The sequence below is a fragment of the Rutilus rutilus genome, assembly GCF_951802725.1.
Source record: "Rutilus rutilus genome assembly, chromosome: 1".
Classification (NCBI taxonomy): domain Eukaryota; kingdom Metazoa; phylum Chordata; class Actinopteri; order Cypriniformes; family Leuciscidae; genus Rutilus; species Rutilus rutilus.
The window spans coordinates 69,457,552-69,475,223 of record NC_140209.1 but is presented as its reverse complement, the minus strand read 5'-3'; the positions used below and the strand labels follow the sequence as shown (position 1 = coordinate 69,475,223).

Genomic DNA, 17,672 nt, shown 5'->3' with positions numbered 1-17,672 from the left:
CGCTGCTGTTTCGAAGTTCACCGCTAGGCGGCAGTGCGCTACCCAAACTGACGCGGGTCACGCAAAACCGGCAAACGGTGACAACGGAGGAACATGATGGATCAAACAGATGAAGCTCATTCTACACGCCCGAAATTAATAAATAAAGAGAGCAATAGGAGTGAAATATGGCATTACTTTGCCTACAAAAGTAATGAGAAAGGTGAAGCAACAGACCTCAATGCACCACTGTACAAACGCTGCTTTAAATTTGCCACGGGAGGCAACACATCAAATCTGGCTAACGTTGACCACTTGTCACTTGATCATCCTGACTTGTTCAAAGAATTCAGAGATCGACACGTGAGTCCATCATTCAACTGATTTAATTTAGACTTTTATTCACAGCGCACATAGAGCTTATCAATTAAATATGACACGGTAAACACGAAAGCTCAAATGTGCTTTCATGACACGCTAGAACCAATGAAGTTTAGTTCTCATAATTTTTTTGCCCTTTCAAACAATCATATATTAATTGAATTTGAATGAATAAAGAGATAAGTGATATTAATTTTAGTATTGGTGATAGTAAAATGAAAGGCATATCTATCACTGCTGCTGTGGCGACCGACTGAGGAATCAGCTGAGAGAGAGTAATAGTAGTAATATGGATATTACTAATATGAATGTTAGAGTAACACTTTACATTTAAGCTACATTTGTCAACATTCATTAGGTAACCTGACCTGACAGTATTATAGCATTTATTAATCTAGAATAGATCAATCCGTAATTATTATTTAAATATACTAATACATGTTTAGCATGTTAACATTACTTTATGCATTAAACTAATATGAACCCAAACCAAACAGTAATCAAACCAAGATGAATAAATGCTATAAATGTTGATAATTCTCTGTTGATGCATGACAGCTAATGGTTTACATTTCATTTCATTATTCTATTATTATTCTATATTAATCAATTATTATAGATAATAGATATTAACCTATTTTAATTGTATCATTTCAGGTGTCCTTTTCTTTTTTTTCTTTTAAATCAAAATTTAACCTACTGTAAGTTCCCTGACTGTTTTTTATTTATTAATTTTTTTTTTTTTAAACATTTTGATAACTTTTTGTTTGCACATTCGGTGCAGCAGAGTTTCAAGCAGTGTTTTTTAATAAAACTGTTTCAATTCACTTAAATTTTGAGGCTGGTTATTTGTCACCTGTGGTATCGATTTAGTATCGATACCGAGGTATTAGGTTCTGGTACCGTACCGAAACCAAAATTTTGGTATCGAGCCATCCCTACTTACAAAGCACTAAATGGTTTAGCTCTGCAGTACTTGAGCGAGCTCTTAACACATTATACTCCTTCACGTCTATTGCGATCTCAAAATTCCGCCCAGTTTATAATACCTAGAATATCAAAATCAACTGCTGGCGGTAGATCCTTTTCCTATTTAGCACCAAAACTTTGGAACAGCCTTCCTACCATTGTCCGGGAAGCAGACACACTCTGTCAGTTCAAATCTAGATTAAAGACACATCTCTTTGACATAGCGTTCACATAATACATTATAGCATTCTATAATTCAATATTAGGCTGCATAGATTAGGTCAGCTGGAACCGGGAACACTTCCCATAAATCCTGATGTACTTGTTACATCATGAGAAGAATGGCATCTACGCTAATTTTAGTGTCTTTGTTTATCCCAAGGTTTTCCCGCAGCCTGCCGGATCCAGGCCGTTTCCAGATCTGATGAAGGACCTTCGCCTGGACCGATGACAACGCAGTGCTGAAGTGCCAACTAGTCTCTCCCTATGGAGGATCCCTTTCCCTACAGATAAAGCGTCGTCGGGAAAACTCAATTTGCGTATCTACCCCGAATTGATAAAATAAAATAAAATTCTGAATCAAAACTATAAGGAAACACCAGTAATTTGTTTAGGCTTGGTTTGTGGGGAATTCCAAACCTGCACACATATATTCAAACGCACATAACTATAGAACCCGTTCTTAATGCGCATCTGAACGCCATCAGCGTTTCTCACAGGTTCACGTTTGAAGTCTGTGTAGAGAGAATGGTGTCGTCTTGGCGGCCCCAATTTGAGAACAAATGATCGTTGCGACGGAGGCGAATCGATCAAAACTAACTTTGGCTGGAAAATAACTTTATTAAAGAACCGCTATAAAGCCAAAACAATCTTACATTAAATTATACATTTATCTCTGTAAAGCTGCTTTGAGACAATCTACATTGTTAAAAGCGCTATATAAATGAAGATGACTTGACTTGACTATTGAAGTTTATAATTAAGTGTTTTGGCACACCACGACGAGTGGTGCTATGCATTGTTCGAAATTCGGCTTTCATCCTGGCATGTTGAATTAGTGTTCGACAAACGCGGCGGCGCATTCATTTGGATTTATTTTTCTCTTAACAGCTAAAATAACTTAATAGGCTACTCTGTAGTTTTTCGGTCATACAGATAAGAGTAGGGTATAACCTACATCGTTCAAAACTGTAAACTTTTATTCATATTAGGCTAACGACAAAAGTTTGTCGGTCGTCTCTGTCTTTCCCCCATGTCCAGCTCTGATGATTCTCCTCTTCTAGAGCCAGAAAGAAGACCTTCTAATGATAAAACGATTTAAATTAAGATTTTGTTTTTATTTTTATTTTTTTGTATTAATTATTTTTGTGTTAGAAACCGTGATGACACCAAGCTATAGCCCCCGGGCCCTACATGTTCTTAATATGGGCCTGGGTATACGGTAGGGGGTGCTATTACGCATCTTCTGAAAGAGTACTAAATCTCCTGAACAAAACACATGCAAAGAAGATGCAGAAACAAGCGATAATCATATGTAATCAATGTAATCATATGCATATGTGAAATAATGTGATCACCAACATTAAACGGCATATAAATCAAAACTGCCTAATGTTACTGAATTAAATGTCGATTCAGGATGAGCTATAGGCCTGTGCAAGCATTATGGTTGTTGATGGACTCGATCTACTCCGTCTGTTTTGATCATTGTTCTGAATTCGATCTGGATGTAGTCTTTGACAAAAACTTTATTATCTCAGCTGTTTGCTCAAAATTTTGCTTTTTTGTTACTTTTAAGTGTTGCATGAAGCTGGAATAAAAGTTTAGTTTGTTTCTTTAAAAGCAGAGGGTATGTTCTTTCCTTTGATATTTTGAAGGTTCAGATATTCATACATCAATATATTCTGGGGACCATGAAATCTTTCTGAAAATGATCAAAAACGCTGACTGGCAACTTTTTTAAAAACGCTGACGGGGAAATGGTTAACTATCCCTTTAAGTCAGTTGCATATAATATTAGAACAGAAAATATATATGACAGCTTGTGGCTATTTTGCACAGACCAGTTGAAACCGCGTCTCCATCATAGAGGTGGAGGGTTGGCTGTAGTTTGCCGTGAAAGTATTAAAGCTACACTGTGTAAATTTTTTAGTTGATTCTTAGCAAAAAATACTTAGTTCTTTCAAAAATATATGTGCTCATTAATGTATATTTACTTCTTTCAAGTAATAAAGTATTCTCGTAAGTTTATAATCTGCCATTGAAAGTACATACGGGTGAGGGGTTCGAATGCCGGTCGCCATGTTGCCCCTCCATCTTGAAACTACATTAGCCAAAGAGGGACATACCTGTAAATTCAAGCTTCGCCTTTTGCGTTTTTCACTCAGTGACACCGTGACGAATGCGAGGGGGAGATTACTCGCGAGTCGCGACTGCCGGCAGATTTGAAAGATGTGTGTGTGTGTGTGTGTGTGTGTGTGTGTGTGTTTGTTCACTCACATTTGATTTTGAAAGAGAGAATTAAAACGTCAACGCGACAGGCAAATCAGCAAGACCAAAATCAATATTGGAGTAACTTTTCCCAGATGGAAAGAGCTCATGAGGAGCAAATATTTTAAAACGGACGCCGAAGTTGCCTGCTTTCCTCTCGACAGGTAATTCAGCCTATTTGTATAAATTCAAAGTTTTATAGTTGCTTGTCTAACCATAGCATGGTTGTGCATAACGCCAGAACGACCTCTAGTATAACTTCATCCTCGCATCAATGGTGAAAAAGTATTGTTTACCTTGTAACATAAATCTGTGCTGCGACGGATCACAGGTGATGAATAGTTTTAAAGGCGCAATTTTTTAAGCTATATAAAAAAAGGACACTGTAAAATTTAGTTATTTTTAATTGCTTTTACTTTGTACACATTGTAACGTTAGCCTAATCTGATTATGCTGGGATAGCCGATTCCAAGGGTGACGTTTACCTCCTGACATCTGTCCTGTAGTTTTATTCATTTTAGACGTATTATTGTTTATTATTGTCATGGACGAAGTCGATAACTGGAAGCCATGTTAATCTTGGAATAATGCGGCCACCGTAGGAGTTAAAACGCCCTCGGAATTGAAAGGAACAGAAACTAATATTCACTGGGTAGTCATATACAATTTCACCACTAGATGGGGGAAAAATTCACACAGTGTAGCTTTAAAATATCCCAGATTGAGTTTCATGATGTTGCATCATTTGAATACCTAGCGATGAAAATTACTGGCCAAACGTCACCGGCTGTAATCTTAATTTACCGACCTCCAAAATTTCACTCCATTTTTTTTCTCTGAGATTAGCGAGTTACTTACTCTTGTCTATGCCTGTCATTCATCTGTTATTTTGCTTGGTGATTTTAATATACATGAAAATACATCTGTGCTGGACTGTTTCAACCTAACTCAATATGTAACTTTTGCTACTCACTCCAGGGGCCGAATTCACAAAGCTATTTTAGACCAGTCTATAGTGTTAGACAAGTCTAACACCCGTTTCACACATACTCCGTGTGCAGTGCGTATGCGGTGCGTGTTGCAGTGTGTATGCGGTGCAAGATCAGCACGTGCAATAGTGCTTTCACATATGCTGCGGTTGCAGTGCGTGATCCGCGGCTGTACCACAAATACATACTCACTATTTGTATTTCAAATCCAGAAGTTATTAGCAACTTCTATTTAATTTTTTTTTTTGTCAGCATTGCGATTCTCTTTGTACACACGTATACACTCTTTAATAGACGTATTCACGTTTAAATACAATTTAACGTATTATTCAATGCATTAATCTTCTATAATTATATATTAAGTTGCTCAAGCAAGTGGTAAAATATTTAACCATGTACTTATATTAAAATCGCATAGCCTACATTTTAAATTAAAACTTAAAATTGACAAAAACAGCAGACTCTTAAATTTAAATCTTTATACAATAAATCTCGCATGTCACAAAGAACTTGTTTTTCCACCTCCACGAATGAGACGAGTGTTCATTATGTTGCCTTGTTGAAATATGTATTTTCCCTTGATTTACCCTGGTCTTAACATCTCAGCATTGCGATTCTCTTTGTACACATACACTCTTTAATAGTAGGGCTGTAATCTCCCAGTCGATTAGTCGATTATTTGGTCGATACGTTCTGACTCGACCAAAATTCTGATTGGTCGATTTTTTGCCGCGTTCATTTCATCAGGTGAAAAGCACTAATTGCTAATGGGGGTGTTTTCAGAGCACCCCTGTTTCACAGGTAACAATCTGTCTTCGGAACACCCCCCCTGTTTTCACTTCTTTTGGATTAGCCCAACCCACTGGAGAAGAGAGACAGATTTAAGAAAGTAGGCTACTAGAAGGTTTGCTGAATATTATTTATCTAATTGTGAGAGCGTTTAATTCATAGTCAGTCAGTCCTCTTCTACCATGTCAACAAAGACATCGGCAGTGTGGCAGCATTTTTTTAAAAGTGAATAGTCTATTCGTGTCTCAGCCGCGAAGCTGAGCTGCACAGAGCGGCTGAAATGATAGTGTCTGTCAGTTATTATAATACATATGACAAAAACAATTGTCTAAATTATGTTGCATATTCCTCAACAGTTCTTGTGATGACATCACTAGTTGACAACATAGTACTATTTTCGGAAATCATAGGCTATGATATTGCGCAGGTGCACGTGATGCAACGCTGTCAGAGCCGACAGACTCGTGTGTCAGACTCATTTCAGTGCAAAATAATAAGGTCAAAAATTATTTAATATACTGCAAATAGCCTATTAGTTTTTAATGTTTATTTATAATTCATTTAGGCGGACAACAAGGCTACCAAGTACTGCGCAGCTAATTCATTTAACGTTTTTTTTCCTAACGAAATTTTTATTCGAAAATTTCAGGACTTCAGTCGACCAAGATTTTCTTTGGTTGATTACAGCCCTATTTAATAGATGTATGCACGTTTAAACACAATTTAAACAACGTAGGCCTATTATTCAATGCATTACTTAAATATTAAGTTCCTAAAGCAAGTGGTCAAATATTTAACCATGTAGCCCACTTATATAAAAAACAGCCGACTCTCATGCCTTTTCTTTTATTTAAATTAATACAATAAATCTTGCATGTCACAAAAAACATGTTTTTCCACCTTGAGACGAGTGTCGTTCATTATGTCGCCTTGTTGAGGTAAATTGTAGTTTTCCTTGCTTTACCCCGGTCTTAAAGTGAAAATAGTATTTAATTAAATACAATTATTTAATTAATCGCATTTATGGTGAAATTACTACATTTTTAGGTCAATCTGTGTTCATTTTGACCACGAAACATGCGCTGTCACTTTAATTCAGCGCATGCAGCACAGCAAAAATAGACTCTGTGCGGAAACGATCGCTGCACTGCTGTATACGCACCGCAACTGGAACGGATCGACGGACTGCAACCGCGTGCAGTGTGAAAGCTCTGACCTGTTAACATGGGTACGGAAAAAAATACGCACCGCATACGCACTGCAAACGGAGTATGTGTGAAACGGGCGTAAAATTTGACTGTTAGTTAGACTGTTTCACAAAAATAAAGACTGACTTAATTTAGACCAAAAAAATTAGACACCTTACCCCCAGGCTAACTTAGGTCTAAAGGGGGTCGCACACCGGACGAGAAGCGCAGCGCCTCGCCGCTTCTAGGACAACTCGAGGTATCGCACACCGGACGCGCATTTTCTCAGTTTATGGCCAGCAATATTGTTATGTTTAAGGACATTATGGAATTAAGATAATGCCTGTACTATGTTATGATTGTACTGTACAATTAAATACAATCGTCTGCGACAAACTAAAGTCTGCAGTCTGAACACTTTACCTCAGAGCCTCCATTAACAATGAATTGAGAATCTCACCTGAAAATCCGATAATATCAGCAGTTTTCATCCACGCAGCTGATTTCTATAAATGAATGTAAAACTAAATGTATATAGCAGGACAGGGTGAAGTCAGTATATACATTAACGACGATTAGAGACAAATATGAGACAAAAATGTAAATGGCGCTCTGTGGTGCGGCAGGATTTTGAACTAGGTCCTGAGCCGTTGCTGGGCACCACGGACAGATGCCGAATGGCGCCACCAGTTTGCATTGCGTTGAGATTTTATGCAACAGGAACTTTTCTGAATGCTGCTGGTGACATAGTGGGTCTCAGCAAAGCTTCTGTGTCACGGGTGGTATACAGGGTATCTTGTACCATTTTTTTGTATCTTTTATGTACGTCTTTAACGCTCAGCTCAACGATCAGATTAACTTGTCTCCAAGCCAATGCATTGGTTTCCGGGGGGCATTGTTCAATTCATCCTAGATGCGGGCCTGGATTTCGCTGGAACACTCCCTGAAAATTCAGGATTTAGCGTTAGTGCATTCAAACCAGAGAGCAACCTCTACTTGAAACCATGTCAGAAGCTACTTGGAGAGGAGCTTTTTTGAAGGAGCTGTTGGATGGCCGACACACCCCGTCCATGCTCAAATTGTACATGGCAGATATCACTGTATACCATGCTTCTATGGCTGGGAAATCAGTTGAGAAACATGACCTGGGGTTGGATTTCTCAGAGGTGCAAGGAGTCTCGCCCCAACAGGTCCCTTATTCCTCACAGCAGGGGGAAAAGCAGAGGAAAGATTAATGCTTGATGTGTGTTTATCCAGGTGATGGGGGCGTTTACAGGTTTGTGTGCCTCATGTGGACGATTAGCATGTGAATAGACTTGCTGCACATGGGTGTGGTCACATTTAAGATAATGAGCAGAGGCGTGAGAAACTGTACCTCTCGTTGGTTTCATACGGATTACATAAACTGACACATTTTTTTTTTATATTAATTACTTCAAGCTTTACTTAAATGAATTCAAGCTTTCTAAAGACATATCTCTCATGTCTGTGTGGCAAGTATTCGCCGAGTTTCGGTTAATTGTTTGCATTTCAGATGGCAGAGAGCGCTGAAGACTAAAATTTCATCTTTAGTATAATTTCATTATTCAATTTTATGTATCTGTATTATTCTTTATTAATATTCATAATCAGTTGTATTATCTTATGGAGTTTTAAATGCATGTGTTTGAATGCATGAGGAGAGGATAGCATGGATCCATGTAAGGATCACATGTCAGAAAGAGGGAAAGCTATATTTTGCTTAGAGGTGTGTGTGCAATATAACATGTTCACTGAGCAGAGATGTTTCCACTGATGCAAATGTACCACAAATGCAAACACCAAGGATAGTTTCTTAATATGGAAAGTGGATTGCGCCATGTGTAACCATGACATATACGTTCCATTTTTAAAGCTCAAGCAACATGTTTTTCTACCTTACAAGGAAGTTGTAAGTCACTCAGTGATGTATATAAGCTCAATCTTACTGTAGTCACTCAGAGAAATACGGAAACGCAGAGACCTGCATGAATACAGCATCTTCTCAAAGTTTCTCTCCTGACAAATAAGAATAAAGGCAAGATAACTGGTGTCCGGTCCGGTGAATCAAATAATAACAGGGAAAAGGCTTAATTCCAAGTCTACAAGCGTACCCTGTTTGTTATCTTTATTTTACAAAAGTTTTGTCGTTATTTTGAGTGTGCACAAATACAACTAGAAAATGGCTCAGAGTGTTTAAATGGCAATGTAAATGGCTCTGCCGGTTTTTGCGGGATGAAAAGCCATTTGTCTGTGCAAGTGTACAGACATGAACCAATCAGGCTTCAGTATTTTGAAGAAAACGGAGTTTCCCTATAAGCGTCAGGAATAACTCTGATGTAATGCTCTATCCCATTATCTCGGGGAACCAAGGTTACGTTAGTAACTGGAACGTTATGTTTTATGTATGAAATGTTTACAAGAATATCTTATATTGCTTTCGAATCTCATGAAGTATGAAACAACAGCCTGTAAAACACAAATTTTACTATCAAATGAATACAGAATACAGGTAATAATAGTAAAAAACTTACCCCCAAACCTAAACCTTACCGTAAACCTACCCTTTCCATAAAATTAAAATTTACTGTAGTTTCATAATTAAAATACTTTAAAAACTGATGAAAACAAACAGGATTACTTACGGCATTTGGTGATCTATGTTACATGATGTATGCCTTATCACTAGGTGGCGATAGTGAAGCTTAAATAGCGAGGAAAGTGAAGTAGAAGAAGAGCAGTAGTGATGACATCAGTGATTTCAGAGGGAGGGGCTTTAATGACATTGGCTGTTTCATTGTGACTTGAGATAGGGGGAATGATTAGCAGAGGCGTGGTTTGTAATAATGCGGGACACAGTCGGACACAGTTGGAGAGCACCACATAGAGTCCTTTTTCGTGGCTTATTGTGATTAATAACACTCTAATATCTCAATAACTTTAAGTAGTACAGTGAAGTTTAATAAATTTAACACTTTAGAATATTGAATCGATGCGAATCGGCAGAAAATAGAATCACTTTTTTTTCCACCACCCATCAACCAATCAGATTCATGCATTCAACAGCCCCCCCCGTAGTATAAATTTTTATAAAGCACACATTATTATTAACATTAATTAATGAATGAAAGTCAAACTCAAACCTCAGTATGTTGACACCACAGTTTAGACTCTTCAGTCCAGCACAGAGCAGCTTCAGTTTTGAATCCTGCAGGTCATTGTTACTCAGGTCCAGCTCTCTCAGGCAGGAGTTTGATGACTGTAGAACTGAAGTCACAATTTTACACTGTTGATCAGTGAGATTACGGGCTGTTAATCTGAAAAAAGAGAGGACTCTAGTTAAAAGGTTATGATCAGTCAAGAGCTTGTTAACAATGGAGAAGCTTCTGAGTACTGGAGAGACGTTAGAGAGCGGGAAGGACTGGGTTGCACTTTTATTTTAAATTACATGCACTTACATGTTCTTACAATGTACTTACTTTAGAAAGTACTGGGTAATACAAGGTAACTGCATGAGTTAAGGTTAGGTTTAGGGGTATGATCATGGTTAGTACCCAGTTATTGTATTATAACATATTAATTAGTATATGTAACAAGTACATAGTATGTACATGAGAAAAAGGACTCTAAAATAAAGTGCTACCAAATCCTGAAAACGGATGCAGAGGTTGCTTTGTTTCTGCTCGATATGCAAATAACGTTTTTTTTTTTTTTGCTGTTTTACAGAACCAAGGTATGATGTTGTTGTTGCTGAAGCACAGCAGTTTCATCCATTTTTACTCAAACTTTCTGATGCACCAGCTGTAAGATGTTGCGCTTGTAGGGTAACCAGATTTCTCATGGCGTAATACAAGATGGGATGGACAGGCACACTGAAGCAGCATCCACTAGGGGTGAGCAATATGACTAAAAACTTATTTCATGATATGAGAAATTTTATTTCATGATAACGATATCCTATAGTCATTTTATTTTTGTTACATAAAAAAAGAGCAAAGCAACTGACAAACAATAGGACACATACGATAGTGATACAAATTGAATAAACTACAGTAGGTTTATTTAACATCTTCTGTTGTTTGATTAACATTAATGACACAGAGAGGTATTCTAGGCTGCTGTCACTTTAACAGCAAATACTTATAATATAATGACACATATCCGGTTTTAACCCAGCTGTTTATGTTCACTTGAGCCATAATTGACTGTATTTACCGGAGATACTCCACATGATGGACATTTTGACAACTATATCTGTTTTTGATCATTAGGGTGCAAAGACAACTAAATTTGCAGGATTTTTCCTGGAATGGTCTTTGGTGGTGGCTGACAGACATAGTCATCTACACACACACACACAGTAGAAAGTAGCATACCCACGTGATCTGAGAGCCCAATACTGACACAATTTGAAATAAATGCAATGAAACAGTTTGTTATTTTGCGTATATTATTTTGATATCTCATATTGTGTATGATCTATTACCTTGATGTTTGTTTCTTTTGTTCCTCATTGTTTGCACATGGTTGCACATTCTATTATTATTTTTATTTTTATTTTTTTGACCCCTCATTTGCATCCTGACTGTGGTTGTTACAGGCTATGCATTTACCAGACACATATTACCTGTCACCATCACTGTCATCCTTTCTTGCACTCTTTGCACAAAAAAGCTGAGATTTTTCCACTGGTTTTCATAGCTTTGTAAGATAAGATCCTTCTTTGCTAGACCTGATAATTATTTTGGTATATTTTCGTATCAACATTAAAAAGTCTAAATTTCTACCATATACAATAGAATAAAATTAGCAGCTAGCTAACAACAACGTGCTTTGTGCTCTGTTCTGTTTTACCTCACTCCGATCTAAACTAAATAATTTTTTGGATAATAAACTAGACATTGTCAATATAAATTAACTAAAAATACTGTGGATTATTAAGGCTAAATTTTACTAAATCCCTTTTGCTAAATGGGTTAAGCACACTTACATTCTCATTTCAGAGGTGTTCTGAGTGAATGATTTGTTAAACACCGATTCAGACAGTGAAGTCTCGTGAGTTCAGTGTTGGACAGATCAGTTTTAACCATTCATTAAAATAAATCGGTCCTACTGAGTCATTAGGTCGCGAATCAGAAATCAGTGGACGACATGGACGTGTTGTGTGCTAATCCCGGCTGTTAGGACATCGCAAAGGATTTGTCTCAACACAGAAAACACTTCATCACTGAATAGGATTTTTTTGTTTATTGAAAATGTGGTTTATGTCAGCGGCATGTGCGGATCACTTGCATGAGAAGAGGTGATTTATTTTATTTTATTTTTTTTTAGAAAAATTCACACCCAGCATTAATTCAGAAAAAAAATCTCTGAATGCACCACGTGCAAAATGGATTCGGTCTTCTGACCTTTTACCATTGTTGATTTTGATTAATATGTGCGGGGGAGAGAAAACAAAGACAGTGCTTAGTTTGAAGACAGAGAGAGTGCGTGCGGGGGGAGGGGCTCTTTGCTCGTTCTCTCTCTGTCAACATGCACCCTGTAACAAATAAATCACAATAACTGATCAAATAAGGCTTTGGCAGGATAAAAATGAGTTTGGAGGCTGGCAAAAAAAAAATAATTATAGGAAAAACCCTGATTTGGGATCGCTCGCTGTCTGAGAGAGCACTTCTGGTGTGTCATTCAGCGCGATACCACATTGGTTGTTAAGTTGGTACATTTAAAAGAGAGATGAAATACGGGACTGTCCAAGGAAAAACGGGCCGCGTGGACACCCTATGCACGTGTGATGCATAGCGTGTTCATTATTTTCAGGGGCGGAGCAATGAAGGGAGGGGTGTCGATTTCAAATATTGACAGTGATTCTCAGAAATCGCTTTCTGCTACTTTACAGAATGAATGTGAAACTCAAACCTCAGTATGTTGATGCCACAGTTATGTTGACGCCACAGCTTCAGTCCTGAATCCTGCAGGTCACTGTTTCTCAGGTCCAGCTCTCTCAGGGAGGAGTTTGATGACTGTAGAACTGAAGCCACAACTTCACACTGCTGATCACTGAGATTACAGGCTGTTAATCTGAAAAAAGAGATGACTATGGTTAAAAGGTTATGATCAGTCAAGAGCTTGGTCCTGTGTTAATGATGGAGAAGCTTCTGAGCACTGGAGAGACGTTAGAGAGCGGGAAGGCCTGGGTTGCACTTTTATTTTACATTACATGCACGTACATATTCTTACAGGGCTTTTCACACTGCAATTAACCACTGGTTATAGTCATTCAAACCCCCGCTTTTAACCCTGGGTAAAGAAATATTTCACACTCGTAAATTAGAAGTGAGTTTAGCAGGATTAGAGCCGCTTCTGCGCTGTTAACCCTGCACTGCGGTGCCAAACTTGCACAGTGTGAAACGATAGTGTTAGAATGTTACGGCTAGATACTTAGCGACGGACAGCCAATCGAGTGCCTCTAGTTCACATGCTTTGTATGGTCACAGAAACACTGACACTGAGTCTGAAATAGAATATTTCCCTACTATATAGAATGCCAAAAACTGTATGTTAACAGAGGAGTTTGTCTGAATACATAATTGTATTAATTAAACATTGAACTAAATTTTAAATAAAATGAATAAAAACTATAAAGACATATTTAAAACCATAGTAACTAATATAAATGGCAAAATGCACAACAAAATGAGCTTTGAAGCAGTGTTAAAGTTAATGAGACAATTAAGTGATCAATTGAGTGATGATCGAGCATTAGTGATGAACACCTGTTGTTAACAAGCAGAATCGCTGAAGGAAAGAGAAACAGTAGAACTACAACTGACTTCAGCCACAGCCTAAAATTAAATCAGCTGAAGATAAAAAGAAGACATTAAATCTCTTAAGATCTCAGCAGAGGAGGATTAAACAACTCCACAAACAGAATTACCAGCCTCACTTATTACTAACCAGACTGACTTTAGTTCTGTCATATGGCTATGAACCGAGGTTTAGATGTCGATGTTTTAAAATGTTTGGTCACCATTATGGTGATCAGTGCTTCCTTTAGTTGGTCAGTTTGACTTGGCAATTCGAGTACAATTTTGCTCTTTGTAACAGTGTTTACCAAAGCACATAATTTGTTACAAAGGAAGCCAAACACAAAGGCGTTCTTTTTGCATTATCATAAAGTAGAATGATTCACTAATCATATCCCTGACCAAAAGTTGTCATTAATAAATAACTTTCACCTTTATTGACACAGAGAAGACATTCTGAATTTCACCTTTATATAGAGTGCAGACATTTTTTGAAAATCACCTTTATTTTTAATTTTTTTTAGAAACAAACAGATATCAAGAATCAGCATATGAATCTCAACAATGGTGACATGCTTCATGCTGCAGTGCATGCTGGGAGCCATGAGTTTTGTACTATGGTGCCACCCAGAATGCATTGCGGCATAAAGCATGTCACCATTGTTGAGATTCATATGTGGATTCTTGATGTCTGTGTGTGGGTCCAAATATTACTTTCCCAATAGTTAAAAAAATAAAAATTCAACTTGAAGTCTGATCTGTAGAAAGAAATTAATGTTGTTGAAAATAACCTATTTATAACAAATAACCACTTTCGGTCAATGGTAAAATTTGTGAATGTTTAAACTTTATGATGTTGAAAATTATATGCCTATCACCTGACCATCTTTGTGTCTGGCTTTCTTTGCAACAAATTATGTGTTTTGGTAAACACTGTTACAAAGACCATAAACTCACATAAGAAGTCAAGAGTCAAATTCCCCAACTAAAGGCAACACTGATCACCACAATGGTGATTTTATGTGATTTTAAAACATCAACATCTAAACCTCTGTTAATTCTCAATAAGAACTTCTGTAGACGTCTGTCAGTAAAATAAAGTCAGTCTGGTTAGTAATAAGTGAAGCTGGTAATGCTGTTTGTGGAGTTGTTTAATCCTCCTCTGCTGAGATCTTCAGAGATGTAATGTCTTCTTTTATCTTCAGCTGATTTAATCATACGGCTGTGACTAAAAGTCAGTTGTAGTTCTTGTGTTTCTCTTTCCTTCAGCGATTCTGCTTGTTAACAACAGGTGTTCATCACTAATGCTCAATCACATAATGAATCACTTAATTAACTTTAACACTGCTTCAGTATTACTTTAACACTCTGTAGAGTGGGACCACATGTGCTCTAAGCAGTGTTGATTTAACACTGGGGATTTTGCATTTCTACAGTTAAAACTGTTATTTTACATTTGATTATTCAATTTCTGTACCTGAATACTGTTAGATTTACCTGAAAAACAAAGCACTTCTCATTTCAATTGTGTCTTGCTTCTACAGTATTGTATTTTTCTATGCTCATAAATTATTATTTTCTATGCATATTCACTTCCCTACAAAATCACCCCAATTATTCTAGAATGATAAATTCTTTTTTTTTTTTTTTTTTTACTTTCTTTTTATTATAAGGATCTTTCACATTTCACAGTTTACATTGGAGGCAAAAAAATAAAAATAAAAAATAAATAGCCTAAATAAAAAAAAAAAAAAATATATATATAAAAAATATATAAAAAATAAAATAAAATAAAAAAATAAAAAATATGACATTCTCTGCGAAAAAACAAACAAACAAACAAACAAAAACCTTGCATAATGACAAAAAAAAAATAAAGAAAAGAAGTGAATTATACTTATATTATTAATTATGCACTTTTCCAAATGAGACATTTGGTTCGAAAACAAAAGATTATAATTGCCTCACATATATATATATTGACCTTTTTGTGATTACATGTAAATAAACAGAAAAAAAAAAAAAAAATTGTATATATATATATATATACAAAGGGTGCAAGTGGATAGGGTTTTGTTTCATTTACACAAAACTACAAACAGATAGGGCTGTACCAGAATATTCGAGTATTCGAATATTCGTTCGGTGGGTTGGTATTCGATTTTCAAATTTGACATTCGAATATTCGGGTTAAATCTGTTTTTTTTTTTTTTTCACACCTGGCATCCCCCTAGAAACTGTTCCCATTCGCGCTTGAATGGGGCTGTCATGCGTTTTCTCAGATCGGATAGCTCTCTCTGATTTATCAATATGAACAATGAACACATAAATGTGTTTTTGCAAAATGGATATGAATGCGAACTTCAAATCCCGCGCTATAGGCAGATGTAATGGAGTGCACGTCACCAGCAACAGATAAGCTGCATTTTACTGATCGTCAGCTAAAATTTCTAAATCAAAGACCGCAATAAGAGAGCGGCAACAGCCCTGGTAAGATCATTTCGGTTCTTTACTTTTAATGAAGTTGATTGTGTGTTAAAGCATCTGCGACCCACTTTAACTTTGATTTGCGATAGTTTGCACGTTGGCTTGATGAATAGATGCTGATCTGCGGTGACGCGTGCTGTAAGCGTCGTCATATCTGGCTATAACATGATATAGCCTAAAACGCTCTCACACGGTTATTTTTTTAGCATTTTTGGGCGAAATACAATACTCTTATTTTAGAGCGCAGAACAGCGGAGTTTGTATGGGCAGAAGTGCATGCCTGAGCTTGTAGGCTATAAGCACGTGTTGCTTTGACATTGTGGAAATAGAATAGAAACAATATATTAGCCTACCCTTTACTGTGTCAGTAATTACTGTGCTGCTGATTTCTGATTTGAGAGTTATTTGTTACTCAGAAAAATATTAGGCTGTGTTTTGTATCACTAGTGCAGTGTCCGTTCTCGGAGCCCTGCGCGTGAGGCGCGCGCGCTTCCCGCTCGCGCTGTTCTGTATTAAAAGTTTATTAATTCTGAACACGTCTCGCGTGTCTATATTGCACCAAGTGTGACACTGCACTCGTGAAGTCTATTGGATGAACGGTTCAAAATGCAAGATAAATAATCTAAATGCAAACAGACAGACACATAGAGATTCCTGCCTTTATTAGAGAGAAAAATATGTTCAGCCCCCTCCCTCCGAAGCTTCGAATATTCGATGTTAATTCCTATCGAAGCTTCGAAGTTCAAAAAATGGTATTCGGACCAGCCCTACAAACAGACTACCTAACAGAACTACAGTTTATTTCAATCCTCTCTCTCCTGTTGACCACCCCCTTCCCAACCCTGTGTCTGCCCTCGCTGCTCAGACCTCAGACAAGATCCAGTCTTATTGCACTTATATATGCAATCCACTTAGACCATAAACCTATAAATTTCTCCTTTTCTAATCTTAAGGTCATAGTGAGTCTCTCCATTATATATATTTGATTTATAGTGTTGTACCATTCATCAGAACCTGGTAAGTCTGGTTGAAGCCATTTTCTTGTCACTGCCTTCCTGGCTGACAGTAAAAGAATCCTAAACAGGTACTTATCTGCAGCCAAAGTCAGATTTGGGGTTTCCATACCTAGGTACATATGTAAGAAATCAAAAGGAATATTCACTTGAAAAATATTCTCCAAGCATCTATGTACCTCTTGCCAAAAGGGTACAGCCTTTGGGCAGGCCCAGAATATATGATAATGGTTAGCGTCATTGACGCCACACAGTCTCCAGCATCCTGTTCCTATGTTTTGGTGAGATTTCTGGGCAGGGGTAATAAAAAATCTCATTATGTTTTTCCATCCAAATTCTCTCCAAGTTAACGAATAAGTTGTCTTCCACTGTATTTTACACATTACTTCTCAGTCATTCTCATCTATTGCTGTGCCAATTTCCTTTTCCCATTTCCTTTTGACGTATTGCGTGTTTATTGGTTTGCTTTCTTGGAGACCTTGGTACAGCCTTGATATGATTTTTGTAATGGTATTCACATTATAAGCTAACCGAAATATATTCAGAATGATGTTGTCCCTTCTGTCT

General features: G+C 37.1%; 1 protein-coding gene across 2 annotated transcripts in view; it reads right to left on the bottom strand.

Moving 5' to 3' along the window:
- The window catches only part of LOC311294974 (uncharacterized protein), a 124,560-nt gene that overhangs the window by 52,244 nt on the left and 54,644 nt on the right, over positions 1-17,672 (bottom strand). For both annotated transcript variants that reach the window (XM_084416105.1, XM_084416106.1), the window contains 2 exons: positions 12,719-12,880; positions 9,946-10,119 (listed from right to left, as the gene is read on the bottom strand). In XM_084416105.1, coding sequence (XP_084272231.1) covers positions 9,946-10,119; positions 12,719-12,880 — 336 coding nt within the window. The remainder of the gene's footprint in view (positions 1-9,945; positions 10,120-12,718; positions 12,881-17,672) is intronic.